Source organism: Scyliorhinus torazame, chromosome 1, assembly GCF_047496885.1.
Source record: "Scyliorhinus torazame isolate Kashiwa2021f chromosome 1, sScyTor2.1, whole genome shotgun sequence".
NCBI lineage: Eukaryota > Metazoa > Chordata > Chondrichthyes > Carcharhiniformes > Scyliorhinidae > Scyliorhinus > Scyliorhinus torazame.
In genome coordinates this window covers 298,263,264-298,281,915 of record NC_092707.1, presented here as the reverse complement: position 1 = coordinate 298,281,915, position 18,652 = coordinate 298,263,264, and the positions used below count along the sequence as shown (strand labels likewise).

General features: G+C 45.5%; 1 protein-coding gene across 3 annotated transcripts in view; it reads left to right on the top strand.

Moving 5' to 3' along the window:
* ipcef1 (interaction protein for cytohesin exchange factors 1) overlaps nucleotides 1-18,652 on the top strand; it is a 218,963-nt gene that overhangs the window by 112,835 nt on the left and 87,476 nt on the right. For all 3 annotated transcript variants that reach the window (XM_072507730.1, XM_072507731.1, XM_072507729.1), the window contains exons 2-6: nucleotides 3,367-3,426; nucleotides 3,708-3,741; nucleotides 3,971-4,140; nucleotides 7,722-7,795; nucleotides 9,093-9,164. In XM_072507730.1, the coding sequence (XP_072363831.1) occupies nucleotides 3,367-3,426; nucleotides 3,708-3,741; nucleotides 3,971-4,140; nucleotides 7,722-7,795; nucleotides 9,093-9,164 (410 nt within the window). The remainder of the gene's footprint in view (nucleotides 1-3,366; nucleotides 3,427-3,707; nucleotides 3,742-3,970; nucleotides 4,141-7,721; nucleotides 7,796-9,092; nucleotides 9,165-18,652) is intronic.

Sequence of the window (18,652 nt, the reverse complement as noted above, 5' to 3'; positions counted from 1 at the left end):
CACCTTTTTGGACACTAAGGGCAATTTATCATGGCCAATCCACCTAACCTGCACATCTTTGGACTGTGAGAGGAAACCAGAGCACCCGAAGGAAAATGCAGACACTGTGAGAATGTGCAGACTCCGCACAGACATGACCCAAGCCGGGAATCGAACCTGGGACCTTAGAGCTGTAAAGCAACTGTGTTAACCACTGTGCTTTTGTGCATTTGGATATTTCATGTAACTATGGGCAGGTCAGTTTAACAGCAGTGGGTGGGTAAGATTTCAAAAACACTAATGAAGGAAAGGATTAACAGGCATTTGGAAAGATTTGAGTTCATTAAGGAGAGCCAGTATGGGTTTGTAAAAGGCAGGCCATTTTGATGTAGTAACAGAGTGTTGATGAAGAGAAAGCAATGGATGTTGTCGATTATAGATTTCAAGAAAGTGTTTGGCAAAGTTCCATAAAAGATGTTCGTTAACACAATTGAGGTTCCAGCAATAGGATGGTCAGTGTCACCATGGATAAAAATATTGGTTTAAGGATAGTAAACAGTGAGCCATGGTAAATTGTTGCTTTCACCTTGAGTATGGTAGAAAGTGGTACTCTGCAAGGGTCAGTGCTCAGGCCACTGCTCCTTTTGATATGAATTGGATATTGGAATACAAAGGGCACGATTTAATGGAAAAGCCGAGAATGGCCCCACTATTAAACAGAACTCTGCTTCATTTTTGAGACTCGGTGAGGAACGCCATGGCTGCACTTTGGCTCATTTCTTGCACTAATGAGCTCAAATCGCCAGTGCAGGAAAAGAGCAAGATGTCATTTGTAAATGGAGCCCCGATCTCTGGACCCTCCACCACGGCCTCCGGATCCCCCCCAATGCCCCAACTTACTAATTGGGAGTCCTTGTGCTAACCGCACCCTACCTAATAAGGGAAGGCACCCCCGGGCCTGATCCCTAGCATGGGCAAGATGGCTCCTGGGCATCTTGACACTGCTAGCTGGGCACTCTGGCAGTGCCCCTACCAGCCTGACAGTGCCACCTGGGCTACCTGGCATTGCCCAGTTGCACTGCCAGTGCCAAGCCACCTGGGGGCCCCCGATCACCTGGGAACCCTCCTCCCAAGTGCTGTTATGCCTGGTCCACGTTGTGGAAACCAGTGCTAAATGGCGCCTGGCTTGGTCCCCGAGGTGAGGCTGTTGCGTCCCGTGCATTGGGTAACTCCGATGCAGACATATTCAATGAGATTAACTACTGACTTAAATTTGCAGATCTCACGATGGGCCTCTTGCGAGATTTAATGCCCTTGTTGCGTCTCGAGTCAGGCACGACAAGGCTGGTAAATCACAACAAGAGTAAAATTTCAAAATTTGTGAGGATGATACTAATCGACTGCCGTAGGACATAAATAGGCTGGCAGAATGGGCAGACAAATGGCAGATGGAATTTATTACAGAGAAGTGTGAGTTGATGCATTTTGTCAGAAGGAGTCTATATTGCCTGGCAATATAGACTCAATGGCACAGACCTGAAGAGGAACTAAGGAACCTGATGGTTCACTGAATAGATCTTTGAAGGTGGCAGGACATATTGAGAGATTAGTCAGCAAAACATATTGGATCTTGATCTTCTTAAATGGAGAAACTGAGTACAAAGCCAGAAAAGTTATGCTAAACCTTTTTAAAGCTCTGCTAGGCCACAGCTAGAGTATCGTGTCCTATTCTGATGACCACACTTTAGGAAGGATGTGATTGTCCTTGCGAAGAAATGGAGGAGATTTACCAGAATGGTTCCAGGGATGGGAAATTTTAACTACAGGATTAGGTTGGACAAGCTGTGGTTCTTCTCCTTGGAGCAAAGGAGATCGAGGAGAAAAATAGAGATGTACAAGATTTTGACAAGTTTCAGAACTGCAGAAGGAGGCCATTTGGCCCATGGTGTCTGCACCGGCTCTTCAAACAAGCATCATGACTCAGTGTCATTCCCCTGCTTTCTAACCGTACCCCGCACATTGTTTCTGGTCAAATATTTATCTAATGCCATCTTGAATGCCTCAATTGAACCTGCCTCCACAACACTTCTAGGTAGTGCATTCCAGACACTCATGTGAAAAAAAATAAAAATTGGCATTGCAAATTTAAATTCTTTTGCAAATCAATTTAAATCTGTGCCCTCTTGTTCTTTATCCATTTGCGAGCGGGACCAGTTTCTCCCTATCTCCTCCGGCCCCCTCCTGATTTTGAACATCTCCATCAAATCTCCTCTTAGCCTTCTTCTCACCAAGGAGAACAGTCCCAACCCCTCCAATCAATCCTCATAACTGACGTTGCTCGTGCATGGAACCATTCTCGCCAAACTCTTCTGCACTCTCTGCAATGTGTTCACATCCTTCCTACAGTGTGGTGCCCAGAACTGCACACAATATTCCCGTTGTGGTCTAACTAGTGTCTAAATTATGTGGTTGCAGGTTGGCACGGCCAGGGTGCCAGGTCGGGATTGTCCAGGCAGGTGCCAGGGCCACTGCCCTATCCCTGACCACCCCGGGGCTCCAATGGCCTCCAAGCTCTCTGGTGTGGCCATCACTTCTCTGTTTCTGGAGCCCGGTACTAATTTGTGCCGGCGTGAGGCCTGGTCCGTGTGGCCGGTGAATACTGGAAGCCAGGAGACTGCAGCCTCCAAATGCGCTGCGCATATTTAAGCAAATTAAATATGCTTATCTGGATCATGCCAGTGAGGGTGTGATCCAAATCACGTCGGGCGCAGCAGATCGGGTGCATCGTGCTCGGCTCCTGGTGTGAAACCCGTTTTTGGTATCTCCCACTCTGCACCCGGCATAACTGGATCGGCGCTGGGTGCAACGTGGTGGGAAAATCGTGCCCATAATGCATGTTTTTTTTTTTCGTATACTTTTGTACAGACATTGAATGCTTTCATACCAAAGTAGGTCACTTGATGGGAGATTACTGTTTATTGCAGGTTGTAGTTTTGCTTGTCAGTTTGTATCCCTTGACAAGGGCACGCTGCCGACTGGCAATTTCTCCAGCCGACTGTGTGAATGGAGCTTCAAAATCACATGAAGTTCAAGGACAAATAAGCAGAATTCATTCACGTGGCAAGACCTTCTATTTCTTAAAGGGAGGTTGGCTGGGTTCCTAGACAACAAGGCAAAAGTATTTAATTCCCTTAAAGATTGTTAAAGGAAAGATGATGGTTATATTTTTTAAAATACATTTTGATGTCTCACAGCCACAACAAAACGCCACACATTCACACCTCATTGCCGTCACTTCCTGTTTGGAACTCTAGACTTGGTTCAAATAACGTTTTTCATTACCTTTATCGGTGCATAAGTTGTTTTAAAACTTATTTTTCATTTCAGTCTACCCCATCGGCCCCATCTTCAGTTTCAGCTACTGGAGCAGCGAATGGCACCTCCACTGTAAGTAGCCATTTGCATTTTGGGTTGTATTTTGACGCGATCAGCCAAGTTGGTTTTGTGTTTTTTTAGCTGTTTGCTGCATGGCATCAGTGTGAATGTTCATTTACAGGCAACAGGATGTTCACTGAAATCCTGCTAATTGATTTCTTTTGTGTTGTGCGTCAGCAGTGAAATATTAGTTAAAGGTTTCCTGACTGAGCTGGCTGCATGTTTGTGAAGTGCTCCAAACGTCTGTGATCTATGAAGCCAAATACTGCAGCTTATTTGTCTTCTCTTCACAGGTTGCATTGCGCTCAGCTAGAAAGAAAACTCGAGGTAACTTTCTTGTACTGCACACCCAGTATCATTTGTTGGATTGTACAAAAGAGCAGTGGGCTGGGTCCTCCTGCTGTTGTAATGATAATGATTTGAAGATTAATAGTCAATTGATCTTTTTTTTTTAAAGACAGTTCAATACATTGTGTACTGAATTCAATAATTTATTTGGTTTGACAGTCCACAGTAAACTGAGTTTACAGCGCTCAATTGAATTTGTTGTTTGTAGGAAGCACAACAATGAGCAGACGAAGGATTTCCTGCAAAGACCTTGGTCAGGCAGACTTCCAGGGATGGCTCTACAAGAAGAAAACCAACAAGGGCTTAATTGGCATCAAGTGGAAAAAGTATTGGTTTGTGCTGAAAGGGACCTGCCTGTATTGGTATGCAAACCAGTGTGTGAGTATATTTCAGTCAAGTTTACTTCATATTTCTCAGTCACCAGCTAAGTTCAACTGTGACAAGATTTATAGTCTGATATTTTAATAACAGGAGAATAGTGTGTGTATTGTTTTAATTGCAGTTTAAAAACTAATGTGAACAGAAGTGCTTTGCTTGCCTGGAGGAAGAAAGGGAAATTGTTGGGATCCTCTTGCAGAATTTGAGTCACCAATTCAGACCAGCATAGATTGACTCTAGTTGGGCCCGAGAGATGACCAGGTGATCATCATCTCAGCTGTAGCTTGGCAGACTGAGACAGAAAAATGCGGGGTGGGGGAGAAAAGGATTTCAGTCGTAAAGACATGCAAGAGCAAACATATTCATTAAGCACATCCATCGACTGAGAAGTTACTGTATATATGATGTAACCACTGAAAAGGAATTGGATCATGTGGCTAATATTGATCTGACAAATATTCCCCACTTTACTTTTTAAAAGCTTAAAACTCAGAAAATTCTGGAAATACTCAGCACGCCCATGATTGGTTCTATGGGTAACTTGAAAATTCTTCAATGTCACTGGGCTGAACTAGGCTTAGGTTTAAAGATGTTGCAAATGGGACATTGATGCCAAAGCTGGAAAGATGTATGAAGCAGTAGACTTCACTGGATATGCACTACTTCAAGAAGACTAAGAGGCTGAGGAGAGAGGTAGTTGTGAGAGTAAAAAGTGGACAGCACATGAGGTTTGGATGAATAAAACTGTGCAGGCTTCATAGTCTTATATGATGTTTTGCAGCTCACCATTTGTGATGAGGACTCTGCTCAAGAACTGTAATCAAACTGCTTTGGTGCTTTGTCAGATGCTTGCCATATATACCTGTACAATAAAGAAACATTAAAAACATCTTGCCGAAATCTCAGTTCGTCACGAGTACCCCAAAGGCAAAAAGATAACACCCCAGTAGTTAATCAATATATCTATTCATGGGCAGCAGGTTGGCACAGTGGTTAGCACTCTGCCTCACGGCGCCGAGGTCCCAGGCTCGATCTCGGCTCCGGATCACTGTCCGTGTGGAGTTTACACATTCTCCCCGTGTTTGCGTGGGTTTCGCCCCCACAACCCAAAGATGTGCAGGCTAGGTGGATTGGTCACGCTAAATTGCCCCTTAATTGGAAAAAAATGAATTGTGTATTCTAAATTTAGTTTTAAAAAGCATATCTATTCACCTTCCCTAATTGCTGCATCATGTCAATTTCTAACTGTGAAATGATTTGCTTAAAGCTAGCTGCTTCTCCCCGACATGTGGCGCAGCCCATACGTGGATGTCTTAATCAACAGAACTGTGGACATAATTGGCATGAAATATATATATGAACTAAACATCTGGCCAAGCATCTTGGATCTACAATCTGGTGGTTGGAAGTTAAAATCTGAAAGAACGAAGATTGTTTCTTTTGGTATATTGATCTTCTGGCAAGTTTAGCATTGGTGCAAATCTGAATATTAAGTTTGCAGAACACATTTGGAGTAAATTTGGAGTTCAAATTGCTGTGAATGCCCAGTCAACATCAAAGTGAAGCTATGAGACTCCCTTCTTGCTGTGTTTGCCAACAACTGCAGCATTGGTGAAAAGCAAAATTGCTTTGCTTTGACGCTATAATTGCAGTGCAAATGTATCCTTTATAGCAGCAGCCGAGAACTGCGTTGAAAGTTATGAAATCGGCTTAACTTCATAAATTTATTTCTCCCTGTCAAAGATTCAACTTGTGCAATAGATACAATATTTGAAAAGTAAGCTTTTTTAATGCTTTATGGTGTTTAAAATTACCTGTTGTTGCAACATTATATCATTTTAACAAAACATGTCAGCATATGTACCTGTGCACAAACTGATGAAGGACTTTTAAAAATGTTAGAATATTTGGAAATTATTTAGAAGGATTAAAGCACTTTTTAAAAGAATGGGCAGGATTCTCCATCCCGCCAAACAGGTTTTCTGGTGCGGCGTGCCCCCACCGGAAAGGGGATTCTCCATTCCGCCAGCCGGACAATGGGGTTTCCCATTGTGGGCAGACCCACGCCGCCGGGAAATCCCCGGGTATGAGTGCGCTGCCGGCGTAACAGAGAATTCCGACAGCGGAGATCTTTTGCTTCGTTGTCGAATTGAATTTGAACTAGATTTTAAATTTGAATATTTGTATGTATAAGGTAAAACACCAGTACATTAATCTAGAAGAGTATTCAATCCTCACTGGCTCACTGATAGAATATCTTAACGTGACCCGCGATCAGGTAGAAATAAAGGATACTAAGTGGGCGTCATTCTCCGCCGGCGGGAGTCTCCGTTCTGCCGGCGCTCGGGGGTTTCCCGACGGGTGGGAAACCCCATTGACCGGCCGGTGTTACGGAGACTCCCGCCGGCCTGTCGGCGCAGAAATGTGGCGGGGCGGGTAGGAGAATTTCGCCCACTATGTTTGATAACCCCCTGAATACCGGAAACTCAATGTGCAATAAATCCATGGCCATTCAATGTAATGCAGACTGCACACTAACTTTGCTGTTGTGGCTACAGTGGTTGGCAAATTTCAGTGAGGATATCCTTATTGAAGTGCAGTCCTCTCGCTGTTCCTAGCTGATAGAATTGTTCCTTAAACATTCTGGGTGGATATGACCTCCTGGTGTGAGCCCTTCTCCTGCTCCTGCTCTTTCTTGTAGAAACTTGTCCTGCTCTGTGTGGCCTTCTGTTCATTCTCCCTGTCATGCTGTATTCCAAGGGGAATGCCTACGAGTGCACTATATCTGGAGCAACTGGTTTGTTCAGATGCCTTGAAATCGCCATGGACCGTGTTTTGGAGCAATATGGACACTCATTGTACCCCAGAAATGGAATTCAACAGTTCCCATTACTCACTCAATTGTCCCTTTTATTTGTCACAATATGCACCATATATGTTCAAAATATTCTGTAAATTGTTCGCTCACAACCAACTGGGTTGCAGGGTCCATGTTCAAGGCTGAACAGACCAAGTTGAAGGAGTGCAATGTGCTGTATTCCAAACCAGAGGGTGATAAAATTGATTGTGAGGGTGGTAAAAGTGGGAGAGGGGGCAGGGGATTGCTAGAAGGAGGGGGATGTTGTTGGAGCACATCATCTGGTGCATTGCTCACCAAAGAGAAAATGCTGGAAAACCTCAGCAGGTCTGGCAGCATCTGTAGGGAGAGAAAAGAGCTAACGTTTCGAGTCCAGATGACCCTCGGTCAAAGGTGCATTGCTCACCATATGTGAATTGGCCAATTACAGTTTGGAGTAGAGAATCTTTGAGGACTCTACTGTCCCGACTGAGCCTTGCAATTTAAAAGGTGTGTACCAAATTTCTGCACTTTCTATAGTAGGAGTTTAAGTAATTCTAAGAGCTCAGTGTAAATCGCTTTCAAATATTTCCCAATCATTATGGTAATATATTGTATTGTTTGGTCCATTTCAAAGTAAAAATTTGAAGTACTAATTTAACAAGAAATATTTCCAGCAAACAATCTCAATGTGTTAATGATAATTGAGCTCTCTAAACGTTAACCAATTCTGCCTTTTCCATAGGCAGAGAAAGCTGAAGGTTTCATTAGCTTACCCGAATTCAAGATTGATCAAGGAACAGAGTGCAAAAAGAAACAGTAAGTAATGTAGTAATTAATATGAACAATCAGTAATGAAATGTACTCCTTAACCAGTTTGTATTCAATAAGTTCTTGCAATTTTATAATGTTTTCCATATGACGAAGCATTCCAAAATGGGGATTCAAGAATCTACAGCACATGGAGCCGGTGTGGATTCGATGGGCCGAATGGCCTCCTTCTGCACTGTAAATTCTATGATGAGGGGAAATAGCTGGAGACACTTTCAAAACAGAAGTTTCTGAGTTAGGAAGAGGTGAAAACACAGCCAGATTCAGAATGAAAAGTCCAATGCAGGGGCATGGTCCCGAAAGGTTCAACCACCCATGGAAAGAGGAGTAACACCTGTTGGAACAACAGAAGCAGAATTTAGGGTTGGGGAAGATTGCAAACATCATCAAGGATTAAAATGAGGGCAGTAATTTTGAATTTGCAGCATTTGGAGGCATTGCACAAACACGGGCTGATGAGAGCAGGGATACAATGTTGTTGTTTTTGTTTTTTAATATAAATTTAGAATACCCAATTCAATTTTTCCAATTAAGGGGCAATTTAGCTTGGCCAATCCACCTACCCTGCACATCTTTGGTTTGTGCAAACTCCACACGGACAGTGACCCAGAGCCGGAATCAAACCTGGGACCTCGGCGCCGTGAGGCAGCAATGCTAACCACTGCACCACCGTGCTGCCGTAGGGATACAATGTTGAGAAAATTGGTGGACGTCAGTGTGATCCAGGGCAAACTGGTCTGCAGTGAGGGCGAGATTTTCTGGTCCCGCTCAACGCAAGCCTGGAAATTCCTGCCCAAAGTCCACTGACCCTTTACTGTCATTACTGTGACAATTCCCCTCGAAGTCACTCACCACCCTGACTTCGAAATATATCGCCGTTCCTTCACTGTCGCTGGGGCAAGATCCTGGAACTCCCTCCCTAACAGCACAATGGGTGTACCTACACCTTAGGGAATACAGTGGTTCAAGAAGGCATCTCACCACCACCTTCTGAAGGACAACTAGGGCTGGGCAATAAATGCTGGCTTAACCTGCGATGCCCATGTCCCCTAAATTAATATTTTAAAAATGATCCAAACTTCCAATTCAATAGAATCTCAGACATTTTTTCCTGATGTACATGTTTTTGAAAGCTATGCTAACAGTCGTTAATACATTGGTTGTTGTGAGAAAATAGGAAAAAAGGTCACCAGTTTGGCCTATAAAGTACAATATTAAGATGAGAAGAATTCTAATCATTTGACGTTTGTCTCTTTATTCTCTATTTTCTATTTTCTTAATCAAGTGCGATAAAGGCCAGCCATCCACAGTTCAAGGGCTTCTACTTTGCCGCCGAGAATGCTGATGACATGAGCAAGTAAGTCTGAGGTGATGAAGGTCTTTATGTGGGTTTAGGGACAATGATGTTTGTTTAGGAAGACATGGCTACAATGGCCTGTTGTTTTAAACTGAGGAAGCAAGCAAGTTGTGCATATTCGAGAATACCAAAAAGGTTGAAGAAAATAAGAATAAAATGGAAGGAGTGGTTAAATGATGCTATCTTGAGTTTTTAAAAATCAGGAGACCAGAGGAAGAAGTATGGAATATAGTTGAGGTGAGGCAGTAGTAGGAAAGAATGAGTTGGTAGAGGATGGCCATGAAGCTAGGGACGCGATCAAACGGAAACGTTTCCAAGTGTTATTCCTGGCGGGTGTTTTCTGATGAAACGTTAAATCGAGACCCTGTCTGCCCCCTCAGGCAGATGTAAAAATCCCATTGGATTATGTCAAAGCCAAGTTATCCCCAGTTTCCTGATGATTGTTTATTCCTCAATCAACTTTACAAAAACAGATCTTCTGGCCTTCATCACATTGCTGTTTTTGAGAATATGCTGCAGCATTTCCTACAGCAGTGACTACACATCGAAAGTACTTCACTGGCTGTAAAACACTTTCAGATGTCCACTGGTTATGAAAGGTTTTTTTCCTTTAATTACTCTGTGATTTTAATAGTTATTTAATCTTTATGTTGTATGATTTTATCCAATCTTTGGTCATTCGTGTTATCCTTATTTCTTCCTTTATTTTCATCTCCACTGTCTTCTCCTGACTCTTTTTGTGGTAGGTTCATGCAGTTCTTTCCACCCAAGTTGTTAGTTCATAGTTTTATTTTATTTACATCCTTAGTTTTACTTGTTGTTCAGACCTTAGTCCCCAATGGTACAGCTCCTTTGTGTCAAAGCACTGGTGTTCATGCCCCATGAAATGGAACTGCCTCCCCCGACACCACTCGTTTCACCATTTGTTTTTCCCCCGTGCTGAAGGGTGTACAATAGATTGAATATAAAGTGGAATTAGCAGTAAATGTGTCGACAGAGTTAAGTAAAGAAGATCATTATTATGGAGTAAGAAGTCTTACAACATCAGGTTAAAGTCCAACAGGTTTGTTTCAATTCACTAGCTTTCGGAGCGCTACTCCTTCCTCATTCACCTGATGAAGGAGCTGCACTCCGAAAGCTAGTGATTCGGAACAAACCTGTTGGACTTTAACCTGGTGTTGTAAGACTTCTTACTGTGCTACTGGCATCTCCACATCATTATTATGGAGACTTGAGCTATTGGAGTTACACTTGGAAATATTGAAATGTAAAACTTGAGAGCAGGTGTAGGCCATTCAGCCCTTTGCACCTGCTCCGCCCTTCAACATTAAAGGTCAGAAAGTCATTGCTGATTTGGTTGTGGTCTAAACTGTGTTCCCCCCCCCCCCCCCTCCAATAACCATTCACTTACTTGTCTATCAAAAATATGTCAAACTCTGCCTTAAGTAAATTCACTGACTCTGCTTTCTAGGGGAAATAACTCTACATACTAATAGCTCTTCAAAAGAAAATATATCTCTCTCCAGCTTACACAGTAATTCTCTTATTTTTAAACTGTGTCCCCCTTGTTCAAGTGTCTCCTGCAAGTGGAAACATCCCCCCCCCCCCTCCTCCCACCCCAGTTATCAACTCTGTCAAATCCCCTCAGGATCTTGTATTTCAGAAGATCACCTCTCATTCTTCTAAGCTCCAATGGGTATGGACCCAATTAAATTGAGGACTATTCCCACTTATGAAGTGAAAGTATAATACTATTATGTTTGGGATCAGTGATATGGGGATATCAATTTAAATGGTCACTGAAAAATTGAGCAGGTCACATAGTAGGAAAATAACTATGCAGCAAGTTGTAAGAGCATGAAGGTCCTGCTTCTTTATTTTATTAAGTAAAGGGGCTGGTTTAGCACAGGGCTAAATCGCTGGCTTTAAAAGCAGACCAAGGCAGGCCAGCAGCACGGTTGAATTCCCGTACCGGCCTCCCCGAACAGGCGCCGGAATGTGGCGACTAGGGACTTTTCACAGTAACTGCATTTGAAGCCTACTTGTGACAACAAGTGATTTTCATTTCATTTCATTTCATTTCATTTATTTTCTTAAATAAATTTAAAGTCTCAATTCATTTTTTTCCAATTAAGGGACAATTTAGCATGGCCAAGCCACCTACCCTGAACATCTTTGGGTTGTGGAGGTGAGACCCACGCAGACACGGGGAGAATGTGCAAACTCCACAGGGGCAGTGATCCGGAGCTGGGATCGAACCCAGGTCCACAGCGCCGTGAGACAGCAGTGTTAACCACCGCACCACCATACTGCACAGTTAGTATTTCTTTGAAGTCTAAAAGAGCAATTAATTTTTTCAGAACCTCAAAGAAATACTAAATAAAATGAAGAACTAGGAAAGTCTATCTATTATTGAGATTTATTTTGGAGTATTGTAATACTATAATAGGGCAGGGAGTTTCTAATGTATCATTAAATGAACCCATGTAGGTCTGCTCAGCTCCTCTGTCTCACCCCTTTTTACCTATATATTGATGTCCGAATTAATGCTTTCATCCTGAAATAGAAAATTTCATCAACTCGGCTTTCAATTTCCATCCACACCTCATATTCACATGGTCTATCCCTTCATTGACCTCTGAGAATGAGCTTTTCATCAATATCCCACAAGCCCACCAACTCCCACACGTTTTCTTAGTTACATTTCCTCTCATCGCCTTCATGTAGGGACATTATTCCATTAACGCTTTCTCCATTTCATAGAACAGTACAGCACAGTACAGGCCTTTCGGCCCACAATCTTGTGCCGACCATTTATACTAAACTAAGATCAACCTAACCTACACCTACTGCTGTCCATGTGCCTGTCCAAGAGTCGCTTAAATGTCCCTAATGACTCTGACTCCACCACCTCCGCAGGACGTGCATTCCACACACCCACCACTCTGTGTAAAGAACCTGGGCAGAATCCCCCCCCCATGCCAGGTGGGAGAATCGCTGGGGCGCCGCGCGAGTCCTGCCATGCTACCCTGACACCCGCACGCGATTCTCCCAACCCCCCCCAAACCAGCGCCGCGAGAATCACACCTGGTCGCTCGGAGAATCGCCGCTCGCCGTTTGCAAAAGGCGATTCTCCAGCCCGAATGGGCCGAGCGGCCACCCCAACACAACAGGTTCCCGCCGGCGCCATCCACACCTGGTCGCTGCAGGTGGAACTGCGTGGGAACACTGGGGGACGGCCTGTGGGGGGGAAGGGGGGTTCCTGCACCGGGGGGGGCCTCCGATGGGGTCTGGTCCGCGATCGGTGCCCACCTATCGGCGGGCCGGCCTCTCTAAAGGAGGACCTCCTTTCCTCCGCCGCCCCGCAAGATCCATCCGCCATCTTCTTGCGGGGCGGCCTCGGGGAGGACGGCAACCGCGCATGCGCGGGTGACGTTATTTACGCGACGCCGGCCTGTCATTGATGCAGTGGAGGAGGTCAGCCAAGATCTGATGGAACACGCTCGAAGGGTGGAATTGCCAACCTCTGCTCCTAATTCCTACATTAATATATAAAGTGAATGTGCCAAATGGACATGTGTAAGACCAGCCACTTTGCCAGTGGGCCGACGAATGGCAGATGGAGTTTAATTTAGATAAATGTGAGGTGATGCATTTTGGCAGATCGAATCAGGCCAGGACCTACTCAGTTAATGGTATGGCGTTGGGGAGAGTTATAGAACAAAGAGATCTAGGAAAGCCTTTGGATTTCGGCGGCAGCGGTGCGCAGGGGCCTTCTGGGAGGTGAGTAGTTAGTTTAAAAGCTCTTACCTTTACAGGAGCAGCCCATTGGATTTCGGCGGCAGCGGTGCGCAGGGGCCTTCTTGGAGGTGAGTAGTGAGTTTAAAAGCACTTACCTTTACAGGAGCAGCCCTTTGGATTTCGGCGGCAGCGGTGCGCAGGGGCCTTCTGGGAGGTGAGTAGTTAGTTTAAAAGCTCTTACCTTTACAGGAGCAGCCCATTGGATTTCGGCGGCAGCGGTGCGCAGGGGCCTTCTTGGAGGTGAGTAGTGAGTTTAAAAGCACTTACCTTTACAGGAGCAGCCCTTTGGATTTCGGCGGCAGCGGTGCGCAGGGGCCTTCTGGGAGGTGAGTAGTTAGTTTAAAAGCTCTTACCTTTACAGGAGCAGCCCATTGGATTTCGGCGGCAGCGGTGCGCAGGGGCCTTCTTGGAGGTGAGTAGTGAGTTTAAAAGCACTTACCTTTACAGGAGCAGCCCTTTGGATTTCGGCGGCAGCGGTGCGCAGGGGCCTTCTGGGAGGTGAGTAGTTAGTTTAAAAGCTCTTACCTTTACAGGAGCAGCCCATTGGATTTCGGCGGCAGCGGTGCGCAGGGGCCTTCTTGGAGGTGAGTAGTGAGTTTAAAAGCACTTACCTTTACAGGAGCAGCCCTTTGGATTTCGGCGGCAGCGGTGCGCAGGGGCCTTCTGGGAGGTGAGTAGTTAGTTTAAAAGCTCTTACCTTTACAGGAGCAGCCCATTGGATTTCGGCGGCAGCGGTGCGCAGGGGCCTTCTTGGAGGTGAGTAGTGAGTTTAAAAGCACTTACCTTTACAGGAGCAGCCCTTTGGATTTCGGCGGGAACCGGAAGTTCGACCTCTGGCAAGTTTCCCCCCCCCCCCCCCCAATAAATTCTGGTGGAGAGGAAACCCGAGACACTACACGTGTAGTGTCTCCCACCCACCCTCCTCCTCTAACCTAATAATAAGACCCATTGGTGGAAGGTAAGTGCCATATTATATTATATATTATTAGCATTGTGCAGGCCAAGGATTGGAGGTGGAGGAGCAGTCTCTGTCAGCGAGAGAACCTGAGAACATCTCAGAAGGTAAGCAAGTGATTTTTACTTTTATACCTTTTTTCAAATTGTGTGTGTCGGGGGGGACACAGAAAAGCTGTGACCTGAGTGGCTGGTTGGGATTCTAACCTAAATTTTTTTGACTATTTGGGAACTAATTAAACATAATAACTTAATTATAATTTAGAGGATATCTAAGCCAGAGATCGGAGGATATTATAGTTAGCTATCGCATTTCTATTAGAAATCTAGTGCTAGGAAACAGATAGTTGACAGTAACTTTGTAATTTAAAAAAAAAAAAAGTATTTATAAAAAAAAGACAAATTTTAATTTTAATTAATTGACGCAATGTCAGTTAGAGGGGTGCTGTGCTCTGACTGTGAGATGTGGCAGGTCCGGGAGGCTTCCAGCGTCCTGGATGGCTTCATCTGCAGAAAGTGCACCCAACTGCAGCTCCTCACAGACCGCATGGTTCGGTTGGAGCAGCAATTGGATGCACTTAGGAGCATGCAGGTGGCGGAAAGCGTCATAGATCGCAGTTATGTAAGTGTGGTCACACCCAAGGTGCAGGCAGAGAAATGGGTGACCACCAGAAAGGGCAGGCAGTCAGTGCAGGAATCCCCTGTGGTTGTCCCCCTCTCGAACAGGTATACCCCTTTGGATACTGTCGGGGGGGATAGCCTATCAGGGGAAAACAGCAGCAGCCAGAGCAGTGGCACCACGGCTGGCTCTGATGTTCAGAAGGGAGGGTCAAAGCGCAGAAGAGTAATAGTTATAGGGGACTCTATAGTCAGGGGAACAGATAGGCGCTTCTGTGGACGTGAAAGAGACTCCAGGATGGTATGTTGCCTCCCTGGTGCCAGGGTCCAGGATGTCTCCGAACGGGTAGAGGGAATCCTGAAGGGGGAGGGCAAACAGGTAGAGGTCGTTGTACATATTGGTACTAACGACATAGGCAGGAAGAGGCATGAGGTCCTGCAGCAGGAGTTCAGGGAGCTAGGCAGAAAGTTAAAAGACAGGACCTCGAGGGTTGTAATCTCGGGATTACTCCCTGTGCCACGTGCCAGTGAGGCTAGAAATAGGAAGATAGAGCAGACAAACACGTGGCTAAACAGCTGGTGTAGGAGGGAGGGTTTCGGTTATCTGGACCACTGGGAGCTCTTCCGGGGCAGGTGTGACCTGTATAAGATGGACGGGTTGCATCTAAACCGGAGAGGCATAAATATCCTGGCCGCGAGATTTGCTAGTGTCACACGGGAGGGTTTAAACTAGTATGGCAGGGGGGTGGGCACGGGAGCAATAGGTCAGAAGGTGAGAGCGTTGAGGGAGAACTAGGGAATATGGACAGTGTGGCTCTGAGGCAGAGCAGACGGGGAGAAGTTGCTGAACACAGCGGGTCTGGTGGCCTGAAGTGCATATGTTTTAATGCAAGGAGCATTACGGGTAAGGCAGATGAACTTAGAGCTTGGATTAGTACTTGGAACTATGATGTTGTTGCCATTACAGAGACCTGGTTGAGGGAAGGGCAGGATTGGCAGCTAAACGTTCCAGGATTTAGATGTTTCAGGCGGGATAGAGGGGGATGTAAAAGGGGAGGCGGAGTTGCGCTACTTGTTCAGGAGAGTATCACAGCTATACAGCGAGAGGACACCTCAGAGGGCAGTGAGGCTATATGGGTAGAGATCAGGAATAAGAAGGGTGCAGTCACAATGTTGGGGGTATACTACAGGCCTCCCAACAGCCAGCGGGAGATAGAGGAGCAGATAGGTAGACAGATTTTGGAAAAGAGTAAAAACAACAGGGTTGTGGTGATGGGAGACTTCAACTTCCCCAATATTGACTGGGACTCACTTAGTGCCAGGGGCTTAGACGGGGCAGAGTTTGTAAGGAGCATCCAGGAGGGCTTCTTAAAACAATATGTAAACAGTCCAACTAGGGAAGGGGCGGTACTGGACCTGGTATTGGGGAATGAGCCCGGCCAGGTGGTAGATGTTTCAGTAGGGGAGCATTTCGGTAACAGTGACCACAATTCAGTAAGTTTTAAAGTACTGGTGGACAAGGATAAGAGTGGTCCGAGGATGAATGTGCTAAATTGGGGGAAGGCTAATTATAACAATATTAGGCGGGACCTGAAGAACATAGATTGGGGGCGGATGTTTGAGGGCAAATCAACATCTGACATGTGGGAGGCTTTCAAGTGTCAGTTGAAAGGAATACAGGACAGGCATGTTCCTGTGAGGAAGAAAGATAAATACGGCAATTTTCGGGAACCTTGGATGACGAATGATATTGTAGGCCTCGTCAAAAAGAAAAAGGAGGCATTTGTCAGGGCTAAAAGGCTGGGAACAGACGAAGCCTGTGTGGCATATAAGGAAAGTAGGAAGGAACTTAAGCAAGGAGTCAGGAGGGCTAGAAGGGGTCATGAAAAGTCATTGGCAAATAGGGTTAAGGAAAATCCCAAGGCTTTTTACACTTACATAAAAAGCAAGAGGGTAGTCAGGGAAAGGGTTGGCCCACTGAAGGATAGGCAAGGGAATCTATGTGTGGAGCCAGAGGAAATGGGCAAGGTACTAAATGAATACTTTGCATCAGTATTCACCAAAGAGAAGGAATTGGTAGATGTTGAGTCTGGAGAAGGGGGTGTAGATAGCCTGGGTCACATTGTGATCCAAAAAGACGAGGTGTTGGGTGTCTTAAAAAATATTAAGGTAGATAAGTCCCCAGGGCCGGATGGGATCTACCCCAGAATACTGAAGGAGGCTGGAGAGGAAATTGCTGAGGCCTTGACAGAAATCTTTGGATCCTCGCTGTCTTCAGGGGATGTCCCGGAGGACTGGAGAATAGCCAATGTTGTTCCTCTGTTTAAGAAGGGTGGCAGGGATAATCCCGGGAACTACAGGCCGGTGAGCCTTACTTCAGTGGTAGGGAAATTACTGGAGAGAATTCTTCGAGACAGGATCTACTCCCATTTGGAAGCAAATGGACGTATTAGTGAGAGGCAGCACGGTTTTGTGAAGGGGAGGTCGTGTCTCACTAACTTGATCGAGTTTTTCGAGGAGGTCACTCAGATGATTGATGCAGGTAGGGCAGTAGATGTTGTCTATATGGACTTCAGTAAGGCCTTTGACAAGGTCCCTCATGGTAGACTAGTACAAAAGGTGAAGTCACACGGGATCAGGGGTGAACTGGCAAGGTGGATACAGAACTGGCTAGGCCATAGAAGGCAGAGGGTAGCAATGGAGGGATGCTTTTCTAATTGGAGGGCTGTGACCAGTGGTGTTCCACAGGGATCAGTGCTGGGACCTTTGCTCTTTGTAGTATATATAAATGATTTGGAGGAAAATGTAACTGGTCTGATTAGTAAGTTTGCAGACGACACAAAGGTTGGTGGAATTGCGGATAGCGATGAGGACTGTCTGAGGATACAGCAGGATTTAGATTGTCTGGAGACTTGGGCGGAGAGATGGCAGATGGAGTTTAACCTGGACAAATGTGAGGTAATGCATTTTGGAAGGGCTAATGCAGGTAGGGAATATACAGTGAATGGTAGAACCCTCAAGAGTATTGAAAGTCAAAGAGATCTAGGAGTACAGGTCCACAGATCACTGAAAGGGGCTACACAGGTGGAGAAGGTAGTCAAGAAGGCATACGGCATGCTTGCCTTCATTGGCCGGGGCATTGAGTATAAGAATTGGCAAGTCATGTTGCAGCTGTATAGAACCTTAGTTAGGCCACACTTGGAGTATAGTGTTCAATTCTGGTCGCCACACTACCAGAAGGATGTGGAGGCTTTAGAGAGGGTGCAGAAGAGATTTACCAGAATGTTGCCTGGTATGGAGGGCATAAGCTATGAGGAGCGATTGAATAAACTCGGTTTGTTCTCACTGGAACGAAGGAGGTTGAGGGGCGACCTGATAGAGGTATACAAAATTATGAGGGGCATAGACAGAGTGGATAGTCAGAGGCTTTTCCCCAGGGTAGAGGGGTCAATTACTAGGGGGCATAGGTTTAAGGTGAGAGGGGCAAAGTTTAGAGTAGATGTACGAGGCAAGTTTTTTACGCAGAGGGTAGTGGGTGCCTGGAACTCACTACCGGAGGAGGTAGTGGAGGCAGGGACGATAGGGACATTTAAGGGGCATCTTGACAAATATATGAATAGGATGGGAATAGAAGGATACGGACCCAGGAAGTGTAGAAGATTGTAGTTTAGTCGGGCAGTATGGTCGGCACGGGCTTGGAGGGCCGAAGGGCCTGTTCCTGTGCTGTACATTTCTTTGTTCTTTGTTCTTTGAGTACAGGTTCATAGCTCCTTGAAGGTGGAGTCGCAGGTGGACAGGGTGGTGAAGAAGGCATTCGGCATGCTTGGTTTCATTGGTCAGAACATTGAATACAGGAGTTGGGACGTCTTGTTGAAGTTGTACAAGGCATTGGTACGGCCACACTTGGAATACTGTGTGCAGTTCTGGTCACCCTACTATAGAAAGGATATTATTAAACTAGAAAGAGTGCAGAAAAGATTTACTAGGATGTTGCCGGGACTTGATGGTTTGAGTTATAAGGAGAGGCTGGATAGACTGGGACTTTTTTCCCTGGAGCGTAGGAGGCTTAGGAGTGATCTTATAGAGGTCTATAAAATAATGAGGGGCATAGATAA